Source organism: Narcine bancroftii, chromosome 2 (genome assembly GCF_036971445.1).
Source record: "Narcine bancroftii isolate sNarBan1 chromosome 2, sNarBan1.hap1, whole genome shotgun sequence".
In the NCBI taxonomy this organism is placed as follows: Eukaryota; Metazoa; Chordata; class Chondrichthyes; order Torpediniformes; family Narcinidae; genus Narcine; species Narcine bancroftii.
Window position 1 is genome coordinate 241,756,300 of NC_091470.1, and position 23,995 is coordinate 241,780,294.

At 41.2% G+C, this 23,995-nt stretch overlaps 1 protein-coding gene across 6 annotated transcripts in view; it reads left to right on the forward strand.

The window, feature by feature from the left end:
* Window positions 1-23,995, forward strand: part of deptor (DEP domain containing MTOR-interacting protein) — a 78,875-nt gene that overhangs the window by 49,647 nt on the left and 5,233 nt on the right. For 5 of the 6 annotated variants that reach the window (XR_011352082.1, XM_069920597.1, XM_069920600.1 and 2 more), the window contains 5 exons: window positions 938-1,116; window positions 16,007-16,189; window positions 18,243-18,380; window positions 20,150-20,220; window positions 20,984-21,088. Coding sequence is in view for 5 of the 6 variants with exons in the window: in XM_069920597.1 (XP_069776698.1) it covers window positions 938-1,116; window positions 16,007-16,189; window positions 18,243-18,380; window positions 20,150-20,220; window positions 20,984-21,088 (676 nt within the window). In the remaining variant the exon portion in view is untranslated. The remainder of the gene's footprint in view (window positions 1-937; window positions 1,117-16,006; window positions 16,190-18,242; window positions 18,381-20,149; window positions 20,221-20,983; window positions 21,089-23,995) is intronic. The other variant, XM_069920598.1, reaches the window with a different exon arrangement.

The following is a 23,995-nucleotide window of genomic DNA, read 5'->3' on the forward strand; positions in this document are numbered from 1 at the left end:
CGTTGCATTATTTGAAAGGAAATGATGCCAGTAGCCAACTAACAGGATATTCCAACTCTGGCAAGCAAGCATTGGTCACACAGCCCCTTGAATCTGTTCTGACCAACGTCAAATTTACAGTCCATCAAGAAAGTGCTCATTTGCTATTTCCTAGAGGCTATTTTAATTTTATTCAGAAATGAGTAATTTTACTGTTTGAAGAGTCCAAACTTGGAATATAGTCCTATTTCACAGCAAAGGGTTTGTAGAAGAAAGCAATAATTGCTTTTGGAAAAGAAAATAAACATTTGCCATAGCAGAGAACAACTTGACATAAATGAATAAAAGTTGGTTCAGATTTTATTTGGCTTTTCCAGGCTGGTGTCCTGTGCTTTTTAAATTATCCTTTCTCTTCTTTTCCTCCTTTCTGTACCCTCATCCATTCAAAATTCCATTTAAATGGTGTTTACCACACAAGTCAAGGTGAGGAAAGTTGGCAGGGGTTTGTCTTGGGAAATTTTTGCATGCAGTGTCTGCAGTTGCCTGTTTTTTTTCAACTTGGGTTCAAATGTATGAAATCCATTGGCTGTGCATGAATGAGTAAACAGAAGCTTCAACATTTGTTTTTGTACTTATTCAGTGAATATTTTGAGTTTAAAGATCATCTCATTGCTTATTTCCTCTATATGGAGCTGCGATGCTGATTTTTCTAAGCCAAAGTCATGAACCTGAATCCCTTTACAGTGGCTTCTCTGGCAGTTAGTAACATTCTGTTCAAGAATACTTTGTAGTGGAATCCTGAAAACTCTGTTATGTCCTTTTGTATTTTGGCTTGGATTCAAGAGCATTGATACTGCACTCCCATTTGTGGATCCCTGTTCTTCCTTGAGTCAGCCACTTTTCGTGTAGGCACGACTATTTTAAGCCCATGTTTGTATTTTTGTCTTTGCTGTGATAGGTTAATGAGCACTGAAAACTTCCTAATGCAAACACAGGAGGAAGGGGGAGTGAAATACCAGCGGGCTTTCATCGCACGTGAATTTATCGACTGGCTGTTACAAGAAGGAGAAGTTACCATGAGGAGTGATGGTGAACAGCTCTGTTGTAGACTGCTGGAGTATGGCATTATTCAACATGGTGAGAAATTACTTTTTTAAATTTTTTAAAGTTCAATGTAATGTTGTTTCCCCAATTAAGTAAATATACATTGTAAATGCTAAGTGGCTTTCCCTTCCCTGGCAAGCTGTTGTATTGTGCCTGCCTTTATCTATTTGTTATCTATCTAATAGCTTCTCAAAGCTATTTGTGCTGCATATCACTTTTAATTAGATCTAATGCTGGCTGGTGTGCATCTCATGATTTGACAAAAGGAGATGGTCCTTTTTGTTTTACTGCCACAGCGAAATTGTGGTTTTTGAAAATGGTTTTCAATTGTGACCCACTCTTCCCTTCAGTTGGATGAGCTGGAGAACATTTAATGATGCCTGCTGGTATGTTCAGAGCTCCAGCAAGAAGTATTTCTTTTAGTGATTCTAGATGACACTTCCTAAGTTCTAGTATTTCCTAATTTCAAAATATGTCATCTTCAAGGAAGCATGGGGACAATATTCTGAATGACTATATTATTAATCCAATAAACCAAACTTTGCAGATGCAGCTTTAAGTAGCTTTAATTCGTTGATAAAATGGATAAAAATTTTGCATAACTTCACATTAAGATTTTTAATCACAATCAATAAACAATATTTAAAAATTAACAATATTCAACTTTAAAGAGATATACAAGAAATAAGACTAATTCAAAGAAAATTATCTTGAGCTCGCGTCTCCTTCATGCAAGCTCTTAGTCTGCACGCATATTATGTCATCGTCACTATGGTAACATTGCAAACAATTCTTTTTCTTAGAGATGGGCACAAAATTAAGAATCAAAGACCAGGTTTTAACCTTTATGGTGATGAGAGAGATGCTGGAAACAGCAGTAGCATGTTGATAGTGGCACAGTTTAGAGTAACCATTATTTATGTCAAACTTAAGAGAATCGGAATAAATTATTTTCACTTTATTGCAGTCGAAACCTTCCAAGCATCCATATAAAAGTCGACCCCATATATTCAATGCTAAAAGTGGTCTCAAAACTTGACTTTTACATAAGTATATATGGTAGATATATAGATAATTAAGTTACCATAGTGCAAGAAAGTGTAACATTAGTAAACATTTATATAGAAATTAATTGCCAAAAGTTTACAAAAAACCATTGTTGTCCGAGCTTTGAAAGTCTGTCATATTTTCTGCTACTTGTCTACTGAGGCATGTGCTAACATGTCTTGTATATGATGATTCTATTGCAATGCCTCTTCAAGTCATGTGACAGTCTTGAACTTTATGGCTGTAAATAGTAATAAAACGCACCCTTTAACAACAACATTGTGCAACAAAACAGGTGATCTCATAAACCACTTGAAGTATGTTACAAGTCAATTGCTCTTGTCATTTTGGCTAAGATCAAGTGAAGTATGTTACAACTCTACACGTGGCAAGAAGCATGCAGTATTTAAATGTCTACTAGTGTAACATTTTCTTGCTCTATGGTAACTTAGTAATCTATACATCTACCGTATATACTTACATAAAAATCAAGTTTTGAGACCAGTTAGCATTGAATATATGGGATCAACTTTTACATGGATACCACGGGAAGTACCTGCGTCATTCGGGGCGTCGGGAGTTGTGATGGACAGGTGGCCAGGGCCTAGATGGGAGTCCATTGTTGGGGTGTCAGGAGCTCCAACTGGTAGGCAGCCAGGGCCATAAAGGGAGGGGGGGGTGTGGAGGGGGGAGGAATGAGTTTACACGCGATCATATGGAAAATTCCAGATTTTGGGGCCAAAAGTAGGGACTCAACTACATGGTATCGACATTTACATGAGTGTTGCATTTTGTACTTTTGTACATTTTCTTTATAAAGTACATCCTTTAGGATGTTTACTTCTGCCTTGCGGTAGCACCTCTCATGGATGCGTTCAGTGGACAGAAGGTCAGAGTCTGTGATGGATCTGACATCGTTTGCTACCTTGGGAAACATTCTGTGTTTCCGAGCACTTAACCAAGTGAGGCTCTGATGCAACCAATCTGGATGCTTTCCACAATGTACCTGTAGAAGTTTGAATGGGATCCTAGTCTCAGACTTGTTCACCCCATATGTTCTCTCAGAGGATCTTTCCTGGAACCAACACACCAATGGCATCATGAAAAAAGCCTCTACTTGCTCAGGAGTTTGCGGAGGAGCTAGTGGAGTTGTTCAAGTGAACCAGTACGGACTTGAAAGGCCGACATGGCCTGTTTCCGTGCTGTAAACGGTTATATGGTTATATATAGCAAGCTATAATCAAATTAATGATTTTTTTTAGATGTATGTAATGTTGCTACCAACAGGCATAATAATGCATTTGAAAATCTGATTTTAAAATTGAATTTTTTATTTTGGCCATTGACATTTTAAGGCCTTTACCTGATTGCATAACTTAACACTTGATTTCAACATCTGCACTAAATGGATCCAGTTCAAATATTTGTAATGTCATGGAAATTGACAGCAGAAGAGCCTCCATCCATTGTGGCCAGAAAAGATCAGAGTAGGTACATTTCACTACCCCAGCCTATTTCCCTCCTAGACTGATGTCAAGTGCCCATTGAGGATCATGTTAAATATGGCTTTAGACAACATTCCTGATTTCCAGTACGATGTCCAAAACTAAATCCTCCATATTGAGTTTTTCCTCCACCAATTATCTTGCATCACTTTAAATCTTGAGATTTCTGAGGAAAATCTTTTCTGTCCATCCAATTTGGAGCTCGTATAATTTTGCACCCCAAACAAATTATTTTCCTAATGCAACAATCCCAGGTAATTAATATTTCCACCCTGAAAACAAAGTCCTCTGCATCCTATATGTACTTCCAGTAATTAATGTGACTTATAAAATGCTCTGTTGCACACCTGTGGTTTGTGGTTTTTATTATTTTGTTTGCAGAAAAATCTGTTGTCTTATTTTCTATCAGAAAGGGCAAACTCCTGTCTGCGGACATACAAAGATCCTCTCTTCCTTTGTGTTTCATTGTCAGACTTGTTGGTGTGTTTCTTTGCTGCCCATCTCCAAGTTCTGTTGCTACCCCCACTCTCTTGATACTTAACAGATGCATTTACTCCAGACCTGCCCATGATTTTTGTCTCTGTGGGCAAGTTAATTAAAAAAAAAATCTCTGGTCCTATTATTTTTCTTTTCATACTCCACTTTTCTTCAGTATTGTTTTCTAAATCTAATATATTCTGATTTGTCTCTCTTCCCCCCCCCCCCCCCCCACACACACAGATTAAAAGACACAATTTATCATTTCATCTGCACCCCAATGAAAGTATTTATGGTTAATTTTCTTTCTCCCCTCTAAATGGCCAATTCTCAGGGTTTACTTACCGAGGAACTGTATTTTCTCAATTGCTGGACATGGTTAATTACAGCGCAGCCCCCCTCAATGTTAACCAACACACTGGCCCATTTGGCTTCTGTTAGGTCGGTTCCTCCTGTGCCTTGCTATGTAAATGTGGCTCTAACTAACAATTGTTCAACTTCACCACCACCACCTCGTGTAGTGTATTCCAGATATCAGTCACCTAGGGGTGTTTGCAAAAACAAACATTCCCCTCAAATTCCTCTATCTTAAACCAATGCCCTCTTGTTGTTCAAACCCCTGCCACGGGATAAAGATGGTGACTATCCACCTTGTCTATTCCTCTCATAATTAAATATACCTCTTGGGTCACCCCTCAAATTTCATCATTCCAGGGAAAAACAAGCCCAACTCTCCAATTTCTCCCTATAACCAAGGTCATGATGTAGGTGAATCTCCTTTCTACTGTCTCTAGTGTAACCACATCCTTCCTACAGTGTGGTGACCAGGACACAACACTGCAAATACAGCTAATGTTTTGTCAAGTTGTGACTCTCATCCAATCTTTGCTTCTATGCCTCAACTTGTGAAGTCTGTATGCTGTTACTTGTGCTGCCACTTTAAGGGAACTGTGGACTTGAATCCCAAGACTCCTCAGTCAATCAACATTCTTTAGAGCTCTTCCATTTGCTACACATGTCCTATCCCTATTTGACCACTCAAACTTCAGTTTGGATCTAATTCCATTTCCCAATGTTTTGCTCCACTTTCCATCTACTCCAGTCACTATCCTTCCTCATTTGCCCACAACACCTCCCTACACCAGTCCCTGCCATAGGCAACTGGTCAATGACCCACTCAGAAAGGCTGCCTCCCACCATTACTCACTACCTCCATCCTTCAAGTCAATTTTGTTTCAGTCAGCTTGCCCTTGCCCTAGATCCCACATGCTTTCACTCTGAATCACCCGACAGGTGAAACCGTATCAAATGCCACCTTGGAGCCCATGTATGTTGTCCTGCCTTCATCAGTTTGGTTCCCTCAAAATGTTATATCTAATTTGCGAGATAGGATTTCTCCTGCACAGCCATCCTGGCCTTCCTTGTTGTGGCACCTACCTTTCCAATTGTACATAACTCCTGTCCAGGATTTTCTTCAACAGTTTTTTTTAAATCAATACTGTGAAGCTCGCTTGCTTGTAGCTACCTGGCTTTCCATGCTGCCCTTAAATAAAGGAGCAGTATCTATTCTCCAGTCTCCATGCATCTTGCTAACAAAAATGCATAAATCTCCAAGTCCACAACTCTTTCTTGTTTCCCATATATATCTGATCAACCTTAATGAATTGTGTATTTGTAATATCGAACACCTTAACATGACTCCATAGTATCCATGTACCATTCTCTAAATTCACTTCTACATGAATTCAAATAAATACTGTATATTCTCACTTAATCATCAAATTTTTGGACTAATTTTTTTGGGTCAAATTTTGGGGATCGTCTTTTATACAGGTCAAATACTTTTGACCGTGATACGTATCTGCATTGTTCAGTGAGTCGTGAGCTTGGATGGACAGGAGCTTGGATCGGCAGGCAGTCAGGGAGGTGTTGACTTTTACATGGGTCATATGAAACCACATGATTTTTGCACCCAAAAAGAAGGGGGAGGGGTCGACTATTACATGGTTCTGCAATTACAAGCGTATACAGGTAGTCCTCAACTTATGACCGTAATTGGAACCGAAGGATTCGTCATAACTCAGGTTGGTCCCAAGTCAGATTCTCATGTTTTAACAAGGTATTAAAACATTTTTAATCAAAAAAATGTAAACGTAAACCTTTGAAGAATCTCAGCACATATACAGTATTTTTTAAAAATTAGTCATATGTGTGAATGGATTTAACTTGTGTAGGTCACAAGTTGAGGGACTACCTGTACATGGTATTAGTTTATGACCTCACTCGCAATGCCTAGCTTTATACGTAAATTATCCTTTTGGTCTGTGAAGGGACACTCTTGCTCACTTACAGGAATCAGTAAATGTACTGGCCTGGAATATTTCTGCAGATTTTGTAAACATGAAGAATTCTGAATCATACTTTATTGTTTGAAATAATGTGTCAGAATTTTGTTCTGCAAAATTTCACTAATGGCCAAATTTGTGCATTCTTTGCAGTTATTTCAGGAAAACTGATTCCATCCTTTTTGATCTTTGTGAGGTTTCATTTGACTAACCTGCTGACTGCTGTTAGAGCAATGAGCCAGATAATGGTCTTATTCTTTATTGCAAGTCTTGTCCCTCTCTTCATCTTAATGATGCCTCCAATTACCATAGATACCATTGATTCTCAAGGATGCTTCATTGTGTGTGAGCTCTAGTGATTTGACAGCTTATCTATTGTAGTGTTTTGCAGCCAAGCATATTTTGTACTTGTGTGAGAGGAAGACTGAAGAGAGCAAAAGCTGGAGCCCTGATTTTTTTTTTTGCTTCCCTTTTCGACTTTTAATCATTTTGTTCCCTTTGACAATCCCTGGGTCACAAGCCAACTATAGTAATTTAGCAATGCCTTTGAATTATTTGACACATTTTGAAAAAAATGAGGTAAATTTCTTCAAACAATTCAGATGATTGAAACTTTAACACACTAACTCTCAATGCTTGAGTATTTAGCAGGAATACTAAAAATGCTGCAAGGAGGGAATTTGAAGAGATGTCAGATTAGCTAATTCTGAAATGTCCTCAACAGCACACATGTTGGCCAGTTCCAGTTTTTAAAAACCAGGTTACTTGAAATTGTATTCTATTTGGAAAATTGTTCTATCAAAGTATTCAATTATTTGATCATTCTCGACCAGTGCAGGTGAGAGGCATTAGAGAACCTGCCATTCTGGAACTGTCTGATCATTCTGATCCAAGTGGCAATTTTTGCATGGCTCAGGGAACTGACCTTGACTGTACAAGGAACTTGAGAACAGAGTGGAGAGCATTTAACCAGAGATGGAAAAATCTTTTTTATTAATTATTTTTTTAATAATTGAGCATTTCAAGGAAAAAAATCTAATTTAGGCATTAGATTCTGTAGTCCATCAGATTGGAGGAAAACAGGAGCAAAAGTTAGCCCTATGGCCTGTACCACAATCTTCACTCCTTTTCTGTGACTGATTGTTCAGAGCCCTCATTTTCCTGATCTGAATATTTTAAATGTATCTAACTCTGCTTTAAATACTTCTATCGAGCTTGCCTTCACGCTCCCTGGGACAGAATTTCAGAGATTCCCCACTCTGTCAGAGGGAATTTTTAATCTAGCACTATAAATGACCAGCCATTTGAAACTCCCCTTGCCCGAATCTCTTATTAATGAAAATGTCTTGAGATTTACTTTGTCGTGATTTTTAATACCCTCTTTTACCAACTCTAAACCACCAAGTCCCTCTCCTCTTGAAATTGTACCACTTTGGCCATAGTTTACTTGTTGGTCCTGATGTCAGCCATGGTTCGGTTTGAAATTGTTTTATTCTGCTTGAAAATCACTTCACGCAGACGCTATATAAATCTTAAACAACTTGATTTTTGAAATGCAGAGATGTGGAGAAATTTGAACACATGGGGTTGAGTTGCTGTACTGAGATCTGTTGCAGGTTGGTGCAGAGTTTTGTATGAGCTTGAGATTATGAAGAGTGATTATAATTATGAAGGTCAACTGGGAATCTTTTGGGTTTGTCAAGTTGAAGACATCGACTAGAGATCATCAATAGAGCAAGGCAGCTGGGTGATGTTATGGAGATGGATTTAATGGTGGAATGTTTTTGCAATTAACAGCTCATGTTAGAATTCGTCGCCAAGTATCCAAATGTAACAAATAGTCAACTTTTTCAAATATTGCAGAAATAACAATCCTGTTCACAAGGGGGGTGGGAAGGAGAAGTGTTAGAAACACTTTAATAGTAGTTGGCCCAAAGGAGCATTTCTTGGCCCATTTTGCATGGTCTTCAAGTTTACTGATGGCCTGAAGACTGGTAAAGGGTCTTGCTCCAGTGACGACATTTGGACTCCCAGCATGATGTGGATTGATTGGGTGGGCAAAAACCTAAAATAGAAATTACTGTGGCAAAGGTGGGTTGGTGGTAACAAAAAACAGACTATTATTTAAATAGAGCAAGGCTGTAAATGAGTGAACTACTAAGGGAAGCAGGTATTGTGGAAGAAATTAACATGCAGGAACAGTAAGGGTTTTGGAAGGCAAATGCATATTGGCCTTTATTGTTACAGGTTGATGTTTAGAAATGGAACATTATGTATGCAAGGCATACATGGAATACTCTTAACCATTTTGGTGCCCAAATTTAAGAGCATTGTCCTGAAGAGATTTTACTGAGCTAATTTCCAGGATGAGCAGATTGCCTAATCACAAAGGGCTAAAAGAGTTAGACTGCCATTTTGATTTTTTTGAGCTTGGAAGAATGTTGGGTGATCTTATTGAAACAAATGAGATTGAGGATGTAATATGGTGGCGGTTGAGATGTTTGCACTCATGGGAGAGCTCCAAATAAAGGGACAATATTACAAGGTGAGGAGACAGTCCCAAGGCACCTAGGGATTTATTCTTGAGAGAATTCCTGTAGCTCCTCACTTTCTCTACCCCAGAGGGTTTTGAAGACTGGAACACTAAAGGTGTTGGATACTTTTGAAAGTTTGGAAAATTGAGGATTATGTGGAACTGGCAGAGAAGAGGAGTTTGGGCTTGAGACTGATCAACCATGATCATATTAAATGGTCGGACCGGCTTGAGGGGCTGACTGGCCTTATTCAGCTCCTGTTGTATTCTGCTCTTGATGTTGAGTTGTGTGTCTTGGGTAAACTTATACCTCTCATTTTGTTCATTTTAGATTGGTCACAGTGTTTGAGCTACCGAAAGAAAATAGACACACACACCGAGAGCAGTTCAGTTTATACAAATGTTTATTACTAATTCAAAAGCTGATTTCACACTACAATATGCAAGCCCTTCCCAACTATACTTATCAACGCTTGGACTGGTCCCAACTGCCGAAGCGAGGCAACGACTGCACACTTGTAGTAGGTTGTCAGGCCGCTGGTAGCAGCTTCTCCACCTCCCCCGACCAGGACGTTGCTCGGACTCTGGCTGTTCTTCCTTCTTGACAAGGGGTGTTCCCACCCCTCGGAGAGTCTAAACTTCAGCAGCAAGACCACAGGCTTATATACCCCAAAAACAATTAATCATGCGCCTACTCCTTCTAATATTTGTCAGTCAAAATCAAAACTGAACATTACATTCTACAATTTAGAAGATTAATTATATGGAACCAGATGTTATGATTTCCTGGTTTATCTCGTAGATACAAAGACTTATTAAAACTTCTCGAGCAAGACAGGTTGTGACCAATTCGTCAATTTCAGAGTGTTGCATTTGACAACTGCTTTCCCTGGGCCTCACAGTGGAATTCCATTTCAAAGTGTATCTTCAGATAAGTCCCCATGGCTGAGTTTAATTACATCTGCTAGTTCTGAAAGTAAGGTGACCTGCGTGTGGACCCAGTGTCGTCAGTTCCACATAAGCAAAAAGCATCTGGGTACATGGTTTTAATCCTCCATTACATTCAACCCCTTGGTCACCATCTGTCATTTGCGAGGCCTAACCAGTATTTGAGTACAGAGGGAGCGAAAAAAGAGAAATCAAAACAACAATTACAAAGATAAGCAATGACGCGAGCAACCAACGGTGGATAGTGTGGCCCACTCCCCCAAATGTAGCAGTTAGCCATGAGAAAGGATTCCAACCAAGGCTCAAATTATCCTTGTTGGCCACAATACCCAGATACTGGAGCTCATGAACAGATTTTGAAACATGCTGAACAATAACATATTTATATAAGCTGCACTTGAGGCTGGTGACCGAGGACTTCCTTGGTGTAATGCATCGGACCGTGTTTCCCACGGGGAACTCCCTTGGAACGTCCTCGACATTACAAATCCAATTGCTGGCATCAAAGCAGCTGTTAAGCCAGATCACCAGGAGTGTAAAATGGAGAACCTGGAACAAAGAAGCCTGACACATGTCACTCACGATACCATAAGCATTCAGTGTTTAAACAGACTAAATCATCCTGTCCTTCAATAGCTACCCACCGAGTGTTAACCTGGGCAGGTGTCACTATTTCTCCTTTTACAGGAGGGCCACTACCTGGTGGTGCCACCCATACCTTTTGTCCAACATTCTCTAGTTTGGGAATGGGGGGCAATGACCGTTTTTCCTCTGGAATAGGCTGTAATTCAGGAGCGTGAAGAAGTCGGTGGAAAGGTGTACCTCCTTTTAAAGGGCGATGATTCAAATTGTCGACTGCCTGCTGCAGCACATGGCACCATCCCTTCTGGGTCTCCAGTGATGTTAACAAACAAATTTGTTCCTTCAGTAAGCTGTTCATTTGTTCAACTAACCCGGCAGCCTGCGGGTAATAAGGAATATGGTGAACCCATAAAATACCGTTGTCATTTGCCCAATCACAGATTGCTTTCCCGGAGAAGTGCGAGCCATTATCAGAGTGAATCTCCTCTGGAACATCATAACGATAAATCAAATGGTTTAGTCCTTGGATAGTGCTAGCTTGGTCAGCCGTCTTGGTGGGAAAAGTAAAAACCAGGCCCGAAAAGGTGTCAACCATTACTAGGACGTAATGTTTACCCATACAGTCTAGCATGGGGCCTATGTAATCAATTTGCCAGACCGCAGCTGAGTGAGCACCCCGTTTTATTCGGCCATGCGGACCAGGTGGAACGGTATGGAACTTCACAAGCTGACATTCTGGGCATGTACGTACGACCATGCGGACATCATCCTGATGGACGGATAAAGCATGTGTACGGGACCACATAGCTGATCCCTTCTCCCCCAGATGACCGCTCTGTTCATGTGCCCATCGAGCCAGGGGGACGGTATCAGCTGGCAAGCTGATCTGCTACTGCATTATGTTGAGCCATGTTAGTCGCCATATTGGTATGGGCATCAACGTGATAAACGGTTATCTCACGATGGTGGGAAGCATCCCACAACAGCTGCCACAACTCTTTGCTCCATACTGGGCGGTCATGTATCATCCAGTTGTTCTTTTGCAAATCAGGCATCCATACCACAAGTCCATTAGCCACAGCCCAGGAATCAGTAAACAGGCGAAGAGGGTGATCATGGGGATCTAGTGGTAAAGTGACTGCCTTCAACTCAGCATAGTGACTGGAGCCACCATCCCCCTCCTCCGATAAGTGAGTTCCTGACCTGGGATGGTAAGCCACCTGTTCGTGTACGCGGCCCACCCCTTCAGGCCCTCTGGTCGCATGACTCTGAATATACCACTTCCATTTAACAATAGAAGACTGCTGAGCCCGCCCGATCTTTAGATTAGCATCATTAGCCAGGACCCAATTCATTATAGGAAGTGCAGGTCGCAATTGAACATCTGCATCACCTGTCATTCTTTCAGTCTCTAGCAGGGCCCAGTAACAGGCTAGTAACTGTTGTTCAAAAACAGAATAACGAGTGGCAGCCGCAGGCATGGTACGTGACCAGAATCCTAGTGGGACTCGGCGACCCTCTTGTTTCTGCCAGAGGCTCCAGGAGGCCACATCATCAATATAATGGTGAATTGAGAGGGAAGGCGATACTGGAAGGTGGGTGAAGGTACACTGGCGCCCCTTCCAGGTAAAGGCGAACTGATCCTGTGAGTCCTCAGCTATAAGAATACTGAAGAAGGCGTTAGCGAGATCAATGACAGCATACCATGTTCCTGAATTCCCAGTCGCAATGTTTTCAATAAGGGTGACGATGTCCGGAACTGCTGAAGCAAGTGGTGGGGCATGTTTGTTCAAAAAACAATAATCAACTGTCATTCTCCAGGAGCCGTCCGGCTTCTAGACCGGCCAAACAGGGCTATTAAAGGGCGACGTTGCGGGCCTCACTACCCCTTCTTCTTGCAGAGCATCGATGGGGGCAGTAATCTCTTCCTGCCCCCCAGGGAGACGATATTGTGGAATGCACACTGGTTTCATGGGGGCTGGCACCATCACAGGATCCCACTTAGCCTGACCCACTACTAGTTTTTTTGTAATAGTTCGAATTCCAAATTCAAATCCCCCTTGGCTAGTATTAAGGGCCATACCGGCAAACATATTAATACCCAGGATACACTCGTCAGTAGCAGCCACCAGGGCATGTAACCAGACAGGGGAAGGGCTATCACCCACCATGGCACAGACTTTTATTTCCTTTGCCAGGGTGACTGCTCCTCCCAACCCCTCTATTCGAAAGGCCGGTCCAGTCCAGAGGTCGGGATTACCAGGAATCACCGAGTGCTCTGCACCGGTGTCGACCAAAGCCAAGTATTGGCGATCATTACCCCCACCCCAGTGGATTGTTAACGGTATGTAGGGCCGCGGATCCCCGTGTGTGCGCGCCGTGTCTCGATGGAGTAGACACGGGAATCCTGCCCACACCTTCAGGCTTCAGAAGGGTTCGGGGGCTTCCAGGACCACATGCTATTGTTATCTTTAAGAGCCTGTTTAACCCATTGTTTTACCTCATCATGAGTAACTGGAGCAGGAGAAGCTGGCTCGATAGAAGCAGCAGTGGGAGCAGAAAGCACAGCTGGGCCAGGAGGACTCAGCAGCTGGGGATGATGTTCCCCTGCTTTTCTCTTATAAAGGGCATAAAGGACCGCAGTAGGTTTCCCATCAATATCACTTTTAGGTACGCCTAACTTTAACAAGGTTAGAAAAAGGTCCTTTCTTGTCGGTCCGTTATTAGCAGCAGTCCCTCTCTTTTCACCCTGCTTGTCTGATTTAACCTGGGTTGTACGTGAGTGGATATTACCTCCCAACTCTAATTCTTGAAGCCCAGATAAGGCGTGCACCGCCTCAGACACAGGATGCCCAATTAGCGGACTAGTTACGAACAGAATCAATCCCCGTGTGGTGGGTTGGGCAGAACGAACCAATCTGGTATGCATTCTGGCAGTGAATATCTCTTCATCAGGACTCCCCCCATGTACCCACAGCCTCAAACGCCCTCCATACAAGGCAGAGGCCAGGGCCTGTTGACGAATTAATGCTATACCCTCCTCTGGGGTTCTCCAATTGTTTTGCAAATGTAAATCCCAATCTATTGGTGATGGGTATACTCGTAGCAGGGCATCCCCTAGAGTAGTAAGTAAGTAATCCATCTCTCTCCCTCTACCCCGCAGCTCAGCAGTGACCCGGATATCAGTAGTCAATGTTCCTAATCCCAACAATTCCTCAGGGGTTAAAAATACATTACCCCCTCCTTGTTCCCAGACACGCAGGAGCCAGGCTGCCAGAGTTTCTCCTGCCTTTTGCCTAAATCGATCTCCAATGGCAGCCAGCTCTTTTACAGAGAAGTCACGTATCATTGACTGTTTCCGACCCCTGTTCCCACTTTGGCCCACAGGGCCCTCCACCCAGTCTAGGGGAGGAGGTCGAGGCCATCCAACAGAGGGAGTAGGCCATAGAGCATAAGCAGGGGTTTGGGTATTTTCCCCTGGGTCCACATGGGAAACCGGGGTATCTATCCCTTCCATCTCTACCCTTACATCATCCCCCCTTCTGTCTGTTTGGGAAATCTGCTGCCTTATAGGGTGGGCGTGAACAGCAGATGGAGAGGGTAGTATGTTAGACACATGCTGAGGAGAATCTGCATTATTACCATTCTCATTCCAAATATTCCCATCCCAATCCTCAATTACATCAGGATCGTCACCATTCCTTATCATGGCATGAATACGATATGGATCGGGTTCTACTCCATGCCTTTCCTTATCTGCGCAGAGCTGCTGCCGGAGTTTAATATTATGGCAAATCATTTGGACATGCTTATCTTCCCATTCTTTGGCTCTGTCCTGACTGGTGCGAACAATCTCGTTCATCATGGAACAGCATTGTCGCAGGACTTCTAGCTCCTCCTCTAATTGCTTTCTTTTGCACTGAGATTCTACTTCTCTTTGAATTAATTCTGCTTCACGCTGAACGGAGTGGCGTAATGCTGTGGCCAGCAACCAAAAACTATTCGTCAGCGTTCCCTTTTTATCAGGAAATTTACTTTCTCGAAGGAGAGTAGCAGCCCGCTCTCCCAGAGGTGCACTTGATGGGTCTAACTTCTCATCCCAACTAATGGATGGTCCCAACAAAGACAGGGTATTGGCCAACATGCCAAACCCATCGTCTTTGAAAGTCCATCCAGGAATCAAGAACTGCTCAGGGCTCACCTCTTTCTTTCGGCGAAACATCTTGAGACCAACCCTGCTCGCAGCGCCAATTGTCTTGGGTAAACTTATACCTCTCATTTTGTTCATTTTAGATTGGTCACAGTGTTTGAGCTACCGAAAGAAAATAGACACACACACCGAGAGCAGTTCAGTTTATACAAATGTTTATTACTAATTCAAAAGCTGATTTCACATTACAATATGCAAGCCCTTCCCAACTATACTTATCAACGCTTGGACTGGTCCCAACTGCCGAAGCGAGGCAACGACTGCACACTTGTAGTAGGTTGTCAGGGCGCTGGTAGCAGCTTCTCCACCTCCCTCGACCGGGACGTTGCTCGGACTCTGGCTGTTCTTCCTTCTTGACAAGGGGTGTTCCCACCCCTCGGAGAGTCTAAACTTCAGCAGTAGGACCACAGGCTTATATACCCCAAAAACAATTAATCATGTGCCTACTCCTTCTAATATTTGTCAGTCAAAATCAAAACTGAACATTACATTCTACAATTTAGTAGATTAATTATATGGAACCAGGATGTTATGATTTCCTGGTTTATCTCGTAGATACGAAGACTTATTAAAACTTCTCGAGCAAGACAGGTTGTGACCAATTCGTCAATTTCAGAGTGTTGCATTTGACAACTGCTTTCCCTGGGCCTCACAGTGGAATTTCATTTCAAAGTGTATCTTCAGATAAGTCCCCATGGCTGAGTTTAATTACATCTGCTAGTTCTGAAAGTAAGGTGACCTGCGTGTGGACCCAGTGTCGTCAGTTCCACATAAGCAAAAAGCATCTGGGTACATAGTTTTAATCCTCCATTACATTGTGTGTCATTGTTGAATGTTTGCCAAGGATGAGTAATGGAATCAGTCATGGAGTATGGTGTTGATGGCAAAAGATACAGGATTGTCAGGTTTTAGATTTCATTTTTAATAACCCTCCTCTTGGGACAGGATTTTTCAACATTAGGCAGAAATGTAAAAAGTAATTGATTTCCAAATAAAACATGAATGGGACCACTAGAAATAACAGAAAGGTGGTGTGAATTCATTTGGAGTCCAAATTCTACCATCACATTTCTAGAACTGAGGTTTAGTGGAAACAAATAATGAAAGTAGATTTTATTGAAATGGAGAAAAAAACAAATAAAATTTAACTATTTTGCTCAGCATTGGCTATCCAATTCAGGTTCTGTTTCTGTTGTTTCTCGAACAAGCAGCCAATGTTACTGCATTGTAATTAGACCTATCTCCAATCATGCCATGCTCCTCCAATCGCACACAGTGGCCAAAAAGGAACACTTCGTGGATGGTGACAACTTGTACCAGTTCCGTATGAATTTTCGCCGAAGACGACGTCTGGTGGAGCTGCTAAATGAAAATGTGCCCTTGGTTCCTGATAGCCACGAAAGCCCATTTTGTTTGCGCAAGCAGAATTCTGACAACACCAGCTCCAGCTTCCTCTCGGGTAAGAATGGTTTGTTCTGTCATTCGTCAATTCAATGTTGACAATTCCTGTTTGACCTCTTTGACCCTGTTTACTTCACTAATCATTTTACACCCATTCTTTTCAAAGCTAGTCTCAGCATGGAATAGCTTGTACATTCATTCCCTCTGGTTTGAAACCACTCCTTGTTTTTCTGCCCTCTAGCAATGTCTAGCTGAAGTTTCTCTTTACAAAAATACAACTCCAATTCTCCAAAATGGTCAGGACCGGGTCTATGTCGGATAAACTTTTTTCTGGATAACTGGCTATTAACAGCCCAGAGCAAAAGCAAATCAATCACAGCAGTGTTTAAACAACAAGAAAAGGCTTTTTAAGCATTAATTTTCACAAAAAAATGCTAGCTGCCGCTGATCACCAATACCTCCCCACTGAGGCCCCATTGCTGCTGGGAGCAGAGGACCTGCTGCTGCTCGGGAGGCTGCTCTCCTTGATGACACCAGGACAAAGGATTCTTCTGACTACTTGTGGCTGGGAGACGGCGGCACACAGTTTGAGAGGGAGAGTTGGAGAGAAAAGACAATAGAGGAATGTAAAGAAGAAATGGAAAGAGAGAGGGGAGGGAATTGCCTGAAACTGGGACAATCATCGTTCTAATTTCATGTCAGGTGAATTTTTTTTTCCAACCTGTGAGGTCTGTTTGCCTCCAAAAACATTTCAGATGAATGAGGATCTCTGATTGTTTCAGATATAATTTATCTGAATTATTTTAATTTTTTTGGATAAATGAGGATTTCGGAGAATCCAGTTCTGGATAATTTTCACTATTAACAAAAAAAAAATTTCAGCAGTAATCCTTGAATTCCAATTGCTTATTTTGTTCCTCGTTATAAATAATTTGACTGAAGGAGATCTTTATTCTTAAATTGGAAGATACCGCTCAATAATTTGTTGTTCATTTTCTCCCATTTTTCTTTTTTTCCAAGATTTAACTTTACATTCGTCCCAGAGCAACTTTGCTTTAAACTTGCATCTCTGAGAAATGCTTATACATCTGCAGCAGAAGGGCTGTTCTGTTAAGGCAGTGTCCTACAGGAATTTCTCCAGATAATAAAACAGTCCATTGTCAGCTTTCTGAAAACAAGCAGATGCAAGGCTTCCATTCTAAAACTCCATTCACCAACGGAAGTGAATGGAGTTTTGTTAGTTACAAAGCAGTAGCTTTTGCTGTGGGTCATGGACTGAATGTTTGTATTTAAGGCATCAGAAATCCAGTGAATTTCAGCTGTGGAAATACATTTTGTATTTGTTTATTGGATTCTTTTGGTTGTTCTATGTTTTATTCTAAATGTATTTTAATCATTTTCTGTATCTTTAAAAAAAAAAAATACATTTAATAATGTTTTCTGAAATTAAACAGAAACAGGATCACTGGAGTTGGGAATAATCCAGTCACTCTCAGCCAGAGAATGATTCCATTTAAATTCTAGATGGGCTAACTGGACAAATGAATCCCCTTGTTCTGTACAGATTGCTAATGGATGTGTCCCGAGATTACACAGACCAAGATCCACGCACTTGGTATGGGTGGAATATGAACTTTGATAAGTTTAAGCTTTATTTCTGCGGCTTTGCAACACAGCAAAGAGGAAGTTAACAAATGAAGTTTTACCAAGGGGGTTATTCTGTTCACAAGATGCAAGAGCAGAAGTAGGCCCATCGCCATTCTATCATGAGATGATCCATCCTCCCACTTGGCCTTACTCCCCATAACTCTTGATGCCCCAGCTAATCAAATACTTGTCAATCTCTGCCCAGCAACCTCACTTCCACAGCCCACCTGTGTCAACAAGTTCCATAGACTCGGCCTCTGACGAAAGAATTTCTTCGGCATCTGTTTCACATTGATGCCCTTTAATCCTGAAGTTGTGTTTTCTTGTCCTTGGCTCCCCTATTGTGGAAACAACCTTGCCCCTAATATCATTTAGACGTGTAAAAGTAATCATTATAGCTTGAATTTATTTTTCACCCAACCTTGCTTCACTGATTTGAATCGACGTTTGGTCTTTTCACGTAGTGAGCCCAACAAAGGAGATCAAAATCATTTCGGCCATGCGTCGATGTAGCTTGAGCAGCAGTTGCGGCAGCAGTGGCTACTACAGCAGTAGCCCCACCCTGAACAGCAGCCCTCCTGTCTTGTCTAATCCAAAGTCAGGTAAGGGCACACGTCCATATACAACCAAATAAAGTTCCTCGGGATGCTGTAAATTGGTGGTGGGGGGGTGGGAAGGAATGAAGGATTTGTATTTGATGCCTTTGCACCTATCAGAAAAGTCTGGAGTGCTTTGTAGTTAATTAAAGCATTTGCTGCTGAATTATAGAAAACGCAAACACTACTTTCACACATCAAGCTCCCTCAAGCAGCAGTGATGAAGATCGAAGGCATTTTGATGTGGCATGTTGAGGGATAAATGATAACTTGCTGCTCGTGTAATGTCAAAGGATCTCTTTGCATTCTTCAGAAGCAAGGCATGAGCTTGGTTTAATGCCCCATTCAAAAGGTGGCACCTCTAATACTACCATGCGGCTTCATATGGAGCAGGTTGTCAGCTGAGATATTTTTAGGAATGTCACACAGAGGCTGTTTTTTAAAAAAAAAATTAATACCATTCCATGACATGGGTAGAATGGATGGCAAATTTAGTTTTTATTTATTGAAAGAAATAACTATTCAGTAAAATTCCTGACCTCAAATGATAAATGTTAAATCGTTTTTAGCCCTTCTTGCATTGAGTGCATTAACTAGCTTGCATCACAGTTCAGTTTGCATGTCAAAATATGGCATTTCCCCCTGTTTTGGGATGGTGTGTGTGTGTGTGTGGGGGGGGTAGTGGGGGGGAGATGTGAAAATCCTTGATAGATGCCATGATGAAAGCAATTGGTACTGGCCCCAAAAGGATGTCATTTTTTTTTAAAAGTGGAAGCTGGGAGGCTGTTCTTGGGGGAAGGCAAGAAGCTTTGAATTGGAGCATGTCTTGTCTTACTAATCCAAAAGAAGCAGATGTATTTGTTAAATTTAACTTTTAATTGGAAAAATTAATTTTAAAACACTTGCTTCAGTCTGAAATTTTATCCTGCATCAATTTATCCACACTTTTGGTTCCATTATTGTCATGTGACACTTCACTTAGAATGTAACAACATGAAATTCTTTAACTTTTGTCTACCATGAGGAAGACAGAGAGTCACCTCTTTGTCCAGCGTCCCTCACAGAAATGAGGCTCCAGCAAGGAATGAACTCGTGATCCCTGGTTAGACCAATGCTCTAACCACTGAGCTATTGGAAAGAAACAACAAATTTGATATCATAAGAATATAGTGTTTTGCTCCAGTAAAAAGCTGAAATGTAGTGAACGTTATCGTAAGATCTAAATACCATCTAATATTCAATAAGATTTTAAAACCCTGCAGATGCTGGAAGCGTTGAATTAAAATAAAGTATTGGAAAATTCAGCAAGTGAGCCAGAATCTACAGAAAGAAAAATTGAGTTAATGGATCAGAGTGAACAGTTCTGATGAAGAGTTGACCTGGAATATCAGCGATTTCTTTCCATAGATGCTGTCTGACCTGCTGACCAGAATTTCCTGGCTTTGTTTTTGTAGATCTGCCTGTCAATCACACTGATTCGTAACAGGACGCAGGCTTTCCAATTTTCTGCCAGACTTCCCTCCTCCCTGTTGGTTGCACGAATGCTAAATCTCCATCCTCTTGCCTGCTGGCAAACTTGGCTGCTCGCCTTGCCACTGAGATTATAATCACCCAGCCTGTGGGTGGCAACTGTTGTGTCTCTTCAGTGGTCCAGGCTCTGCAAGATGCTGCTTACCTGATCCATTTGTACTTGCCACTAAATTGTTCTGATTTTATAACATATTCACTGTACTAGAAGTTGAATTAAAATTTGCTGACTTTGAACATTTCTTCAGTATTGAAGAGGCCAGTTACTATTGAGGAACTTCTCGCCCCTGGAGCCCCATACATGAAGAAGACACTTACAGTAAGTCTGATTACATAAATTGTGTACAATGCAATGCTTAACTTTGTACAATAAGTACTTTAATTCAACAATAATTTTTAATTATTGTGCACAGAAATACAGTGAAAAACTATTGTGTGGGCTCTCCAGGCAAGTCAATCTATACATAGTGCTACAGTTAGTGCAATATGGAACAAAGTGTCGTTATACAGTGTTCCTAAGATCAAGGGCAGGGTATGAAGATGGTGAAATAATGCAAGAGGCATAATGTTTTGCCAGTGAAAGGTCCATTCAAGAGACTGAAAATAGCAGGCAAGGAGCTGTCCTTGAATTTGGAGGTTTGTATTTTCAAAGTTGTCTATCTTCTGCCCAAGAGAACAGCAGATAAGAGTGTATGACCGGACGGGAGGAGTCCTTTAATATTCTGGCAGCTTTCCCAAATCAGTGGGAGGTAGAGATGGCGTTCAATTTGCTTTGCATGATGATCAGAGCTGTCTTCACAACTCTCTTAATTGAAGCTTTTGACTTTATTACACTTGAATAAATGTTAAGTTTATAATGAAAGTGAAATAAAAGACAAAATTTCATATTTTTCAACTTTGAAAACATCAAGGATCTTCCTCAAACATTTTTCTTTTGATTATAAGAAGTGGTGACTGTGTACATTTTGAACTTTGAAAAGTACAAAAACTAGTTTGAGCAGCAGGGAACTTTTTCTTTTAATTGCAGCTTTTGGTGAAGAATGTTTGTGTTTTTTTTCCCCAAATCTTGGCTGTCTTTCCAGATTGTGGGCGATGCAGTTGGCTGGGGATTTGTTGTACGTGGAAATAAACCATGCCATATTCAGGCAGTGGATCCCAGTGGTCCAGCTGCTGCAGCTGGAATGAAGGTAATTTTTATTTTTCCTGGCTCATTCCCAAGTGCAGATGGCCAAGCATTGAGAGTCTCTGAGAGTTCCAGGTTTGAACAATGGTTTTTATTTTGATTTTACAGTTTATACTTCATCCTGAAAAAGGATGATACAAGAATCCATACTTACAAATTTAAGGGACAGTTTTGAAAGGCGTGCAGAGCTTGCTGCAGATCGTCAACACAGCAATTACCCAGAACTACTTCAACCTTTTTCAATCACCCCAATTTACTTATTGGTAATTTTCAAGATCTTGGGGATTGACATAGATATTCAGATAAGCAATCTGAGTTTGGGTTTCTTATGTAGAAAAATGGAACAGGATTAAGCAGATCCCCTGTTGAGTCTCCTGCCATTTAACACAATGATGGTGATCTTCCATCTGTCTCTCAGATGTGACCTTGTCGTTTTAAATTAGAAAATACAACCAATCTTTCCATGCTTGGTTGAGCCACCTTTGCAGTAATAAAGCAGTTGATTATTTGCTACGTTCTCTTTGATAGGAACACAGCAAATATCATCCTTTTATATTTATTTATCTTTTCTGTCTCATGGCATTTTGTAATTTAATTTGTTATTGTTGGTGGATCTTGCGTACCTGTCAGCGGATAAGAATTTTGGTGCATTTGTAAGTGTGCAAATAACAATCAACTCTCAACATTGTGTGTGTGGTCAGAAACTTGCAAGGTTACTCCGATCCCTTTGTATGTCAATATTTCTCAATCTATTACTACTTATATTCTCTTGCCTTTCTTACTTTCTTTCCAAAGTGGATAACTTCAATTTAATCCTTGCACTGCAGCTGTCGTATGTTTTCCCATTTGCTCAACTTGTTTAAATGACCTTAAAGCCACTTGTCTTCTCACAAGGAAACAGAAGTAAGATCCCTCAAGCTGACTCACCAATCAGTATGATTATAACTGATCTGTTTCAAGCCTCCACTCCTCTTTTGTGCCAGTTCCGCATAGCCCTAAATTTACTGATCTTTCAAAAATGTATCTGCCTAATCATGTAAATACCTTCCACAACCCCCCTCGCCCTTTCTGAGAACTTGGTCTCACCTAGTTTTGTTTCATTGGCAAAAGTATTTGGTTCCCCATCAAAATTATTGATCTATGTTGTGAATGACTTGAGCACAAGCATTGATCCCTGCAGTGTACCATTAGTAGGCACCTGTCACTCTGCAAAAAGACCCAAGAATATTACACAGAGGAATTAATTAAAAGTGCTTAAAAATTTGTAAGTAAATAGTGCAGTAAAATCTAAAATAAGTGGGAGACATAACAGCTCTAATACCTCGCGTTGCTGGAGAGTTGCTGTGTGCTACACAACACTGAGCAATGAATGGCAGATGTCTTTCTCAGAGGATGATGTGGGTTTCTCATAACATATCTGCACCTAAATGATCAGTGTACAGCTTTATAGTTAGCAATGTTGCCAAGAGCAATTAGCCAAAGGATGAGGAAAGGTTCAGACTTTAGTATAAGACCGCAAAGGCATTAATAAAGAAAGGGGAAGTGGAATACAAGTAGTAAGAAACATGAGCAGTACACAAGCTTCTATTGAATGACAAAACCCTGACCTTTTAAAACGTACAGATGTTGTAGGTTAATTTTGATATTTGGACGGCAAAGGCTCATGGGTCGGAAGGGTCTGTATGTCTTGCGTTTCAAATTTAAAAAAAAAAACTTGTGTCGCGCAGAGCAAGACAAGAAAAATCATCAGGGATGGGGGGGAGGGTGTTGTAAGGAAGTGGCAGTGAACTTAAATAAATATTTTTTCTGCTTTCATGGAAGTTAAGACAAAAAGCTCTGGGAAATAATGAAGAGCAACCCAAAATGAGAGAGAGGGAGGAAATGAAAATTTAAAAATTGATTCACAAAAAAAAACTGGAGAAATGATGGTCACATCCTTTGATTCCTTTAATATTTAAAAATCTAGCAGTCCCAGCTTTGAATGTACTTGGTGACCAAAGCCCCTTTCACATTTGCATCCCAGTAAATCAGTGTCCCGGGATAGGAATGGGGGTTTGGCCTTTCACACTAGACCACTCCTAACTGGGATACTGAAGGATTTCACACTTGCAAGGGTCTATCTCCGGTGTTTGGTCTGTTATACCTTTAATTGGAAGTGCCTGCAGTGCAATTGCCTGTTTCACTCTTGCCTGATCTCAATGCCAGCGTCTGCAGATTCACTGGGATTGTACTGGGGTCGAGGCCGGCAATACCCAGTGTGAGATGACGTCATCTGACGCCACTATTGAGCAGATTTTGCTTTCACACTTGCTACTTTAAAGGCTGATTGGCGTTCGATTCCTGGGATCACTGGCAAATGTGAAAGGCGCTCAAGATCCCATCCTGGAATCGGTCTAGTGAATCTTATCTTTGTCACTCATGGATCCTCCTTTTTGAGGAGGCCAGGCCTGTACACAACATTCTAGATGTAATCTCACAGTGGTTCTGTTTAATTGGAGTAAGATATCCTTCCTTGGCGTCTAATCCACTGCAATCAGTTGTATGGAAGATGCAAAAAAAGCTTTGGGGTAATGTGCCAAGATACAGCAGATGAAGTCAAGTGCAAGAAAAATTCAGAGAACAGTTTTTGAAAGTGGTGAGAAACCAAACCTCATGTTTAGAGGGATTTCCACATCCTTTTAGACATTACTTTAAAAAAATTAATATGTACTACAGCAAACGTTAGCTTTTTTGTTGCGACAACAATAAGAGTGCAAGAGTTGCAATTGCTTGCTGAAATGCTAGATCACTGATGAGATAGTACCTGGAAAATCTCCATTGAATCCTTGGCTATTGGCATCCTATGAGCCACTGACGAGAAGCTTAACAGATGCAGTTCTGAGTACTTACAGCTGCAAGAGGAGGTCAGCAG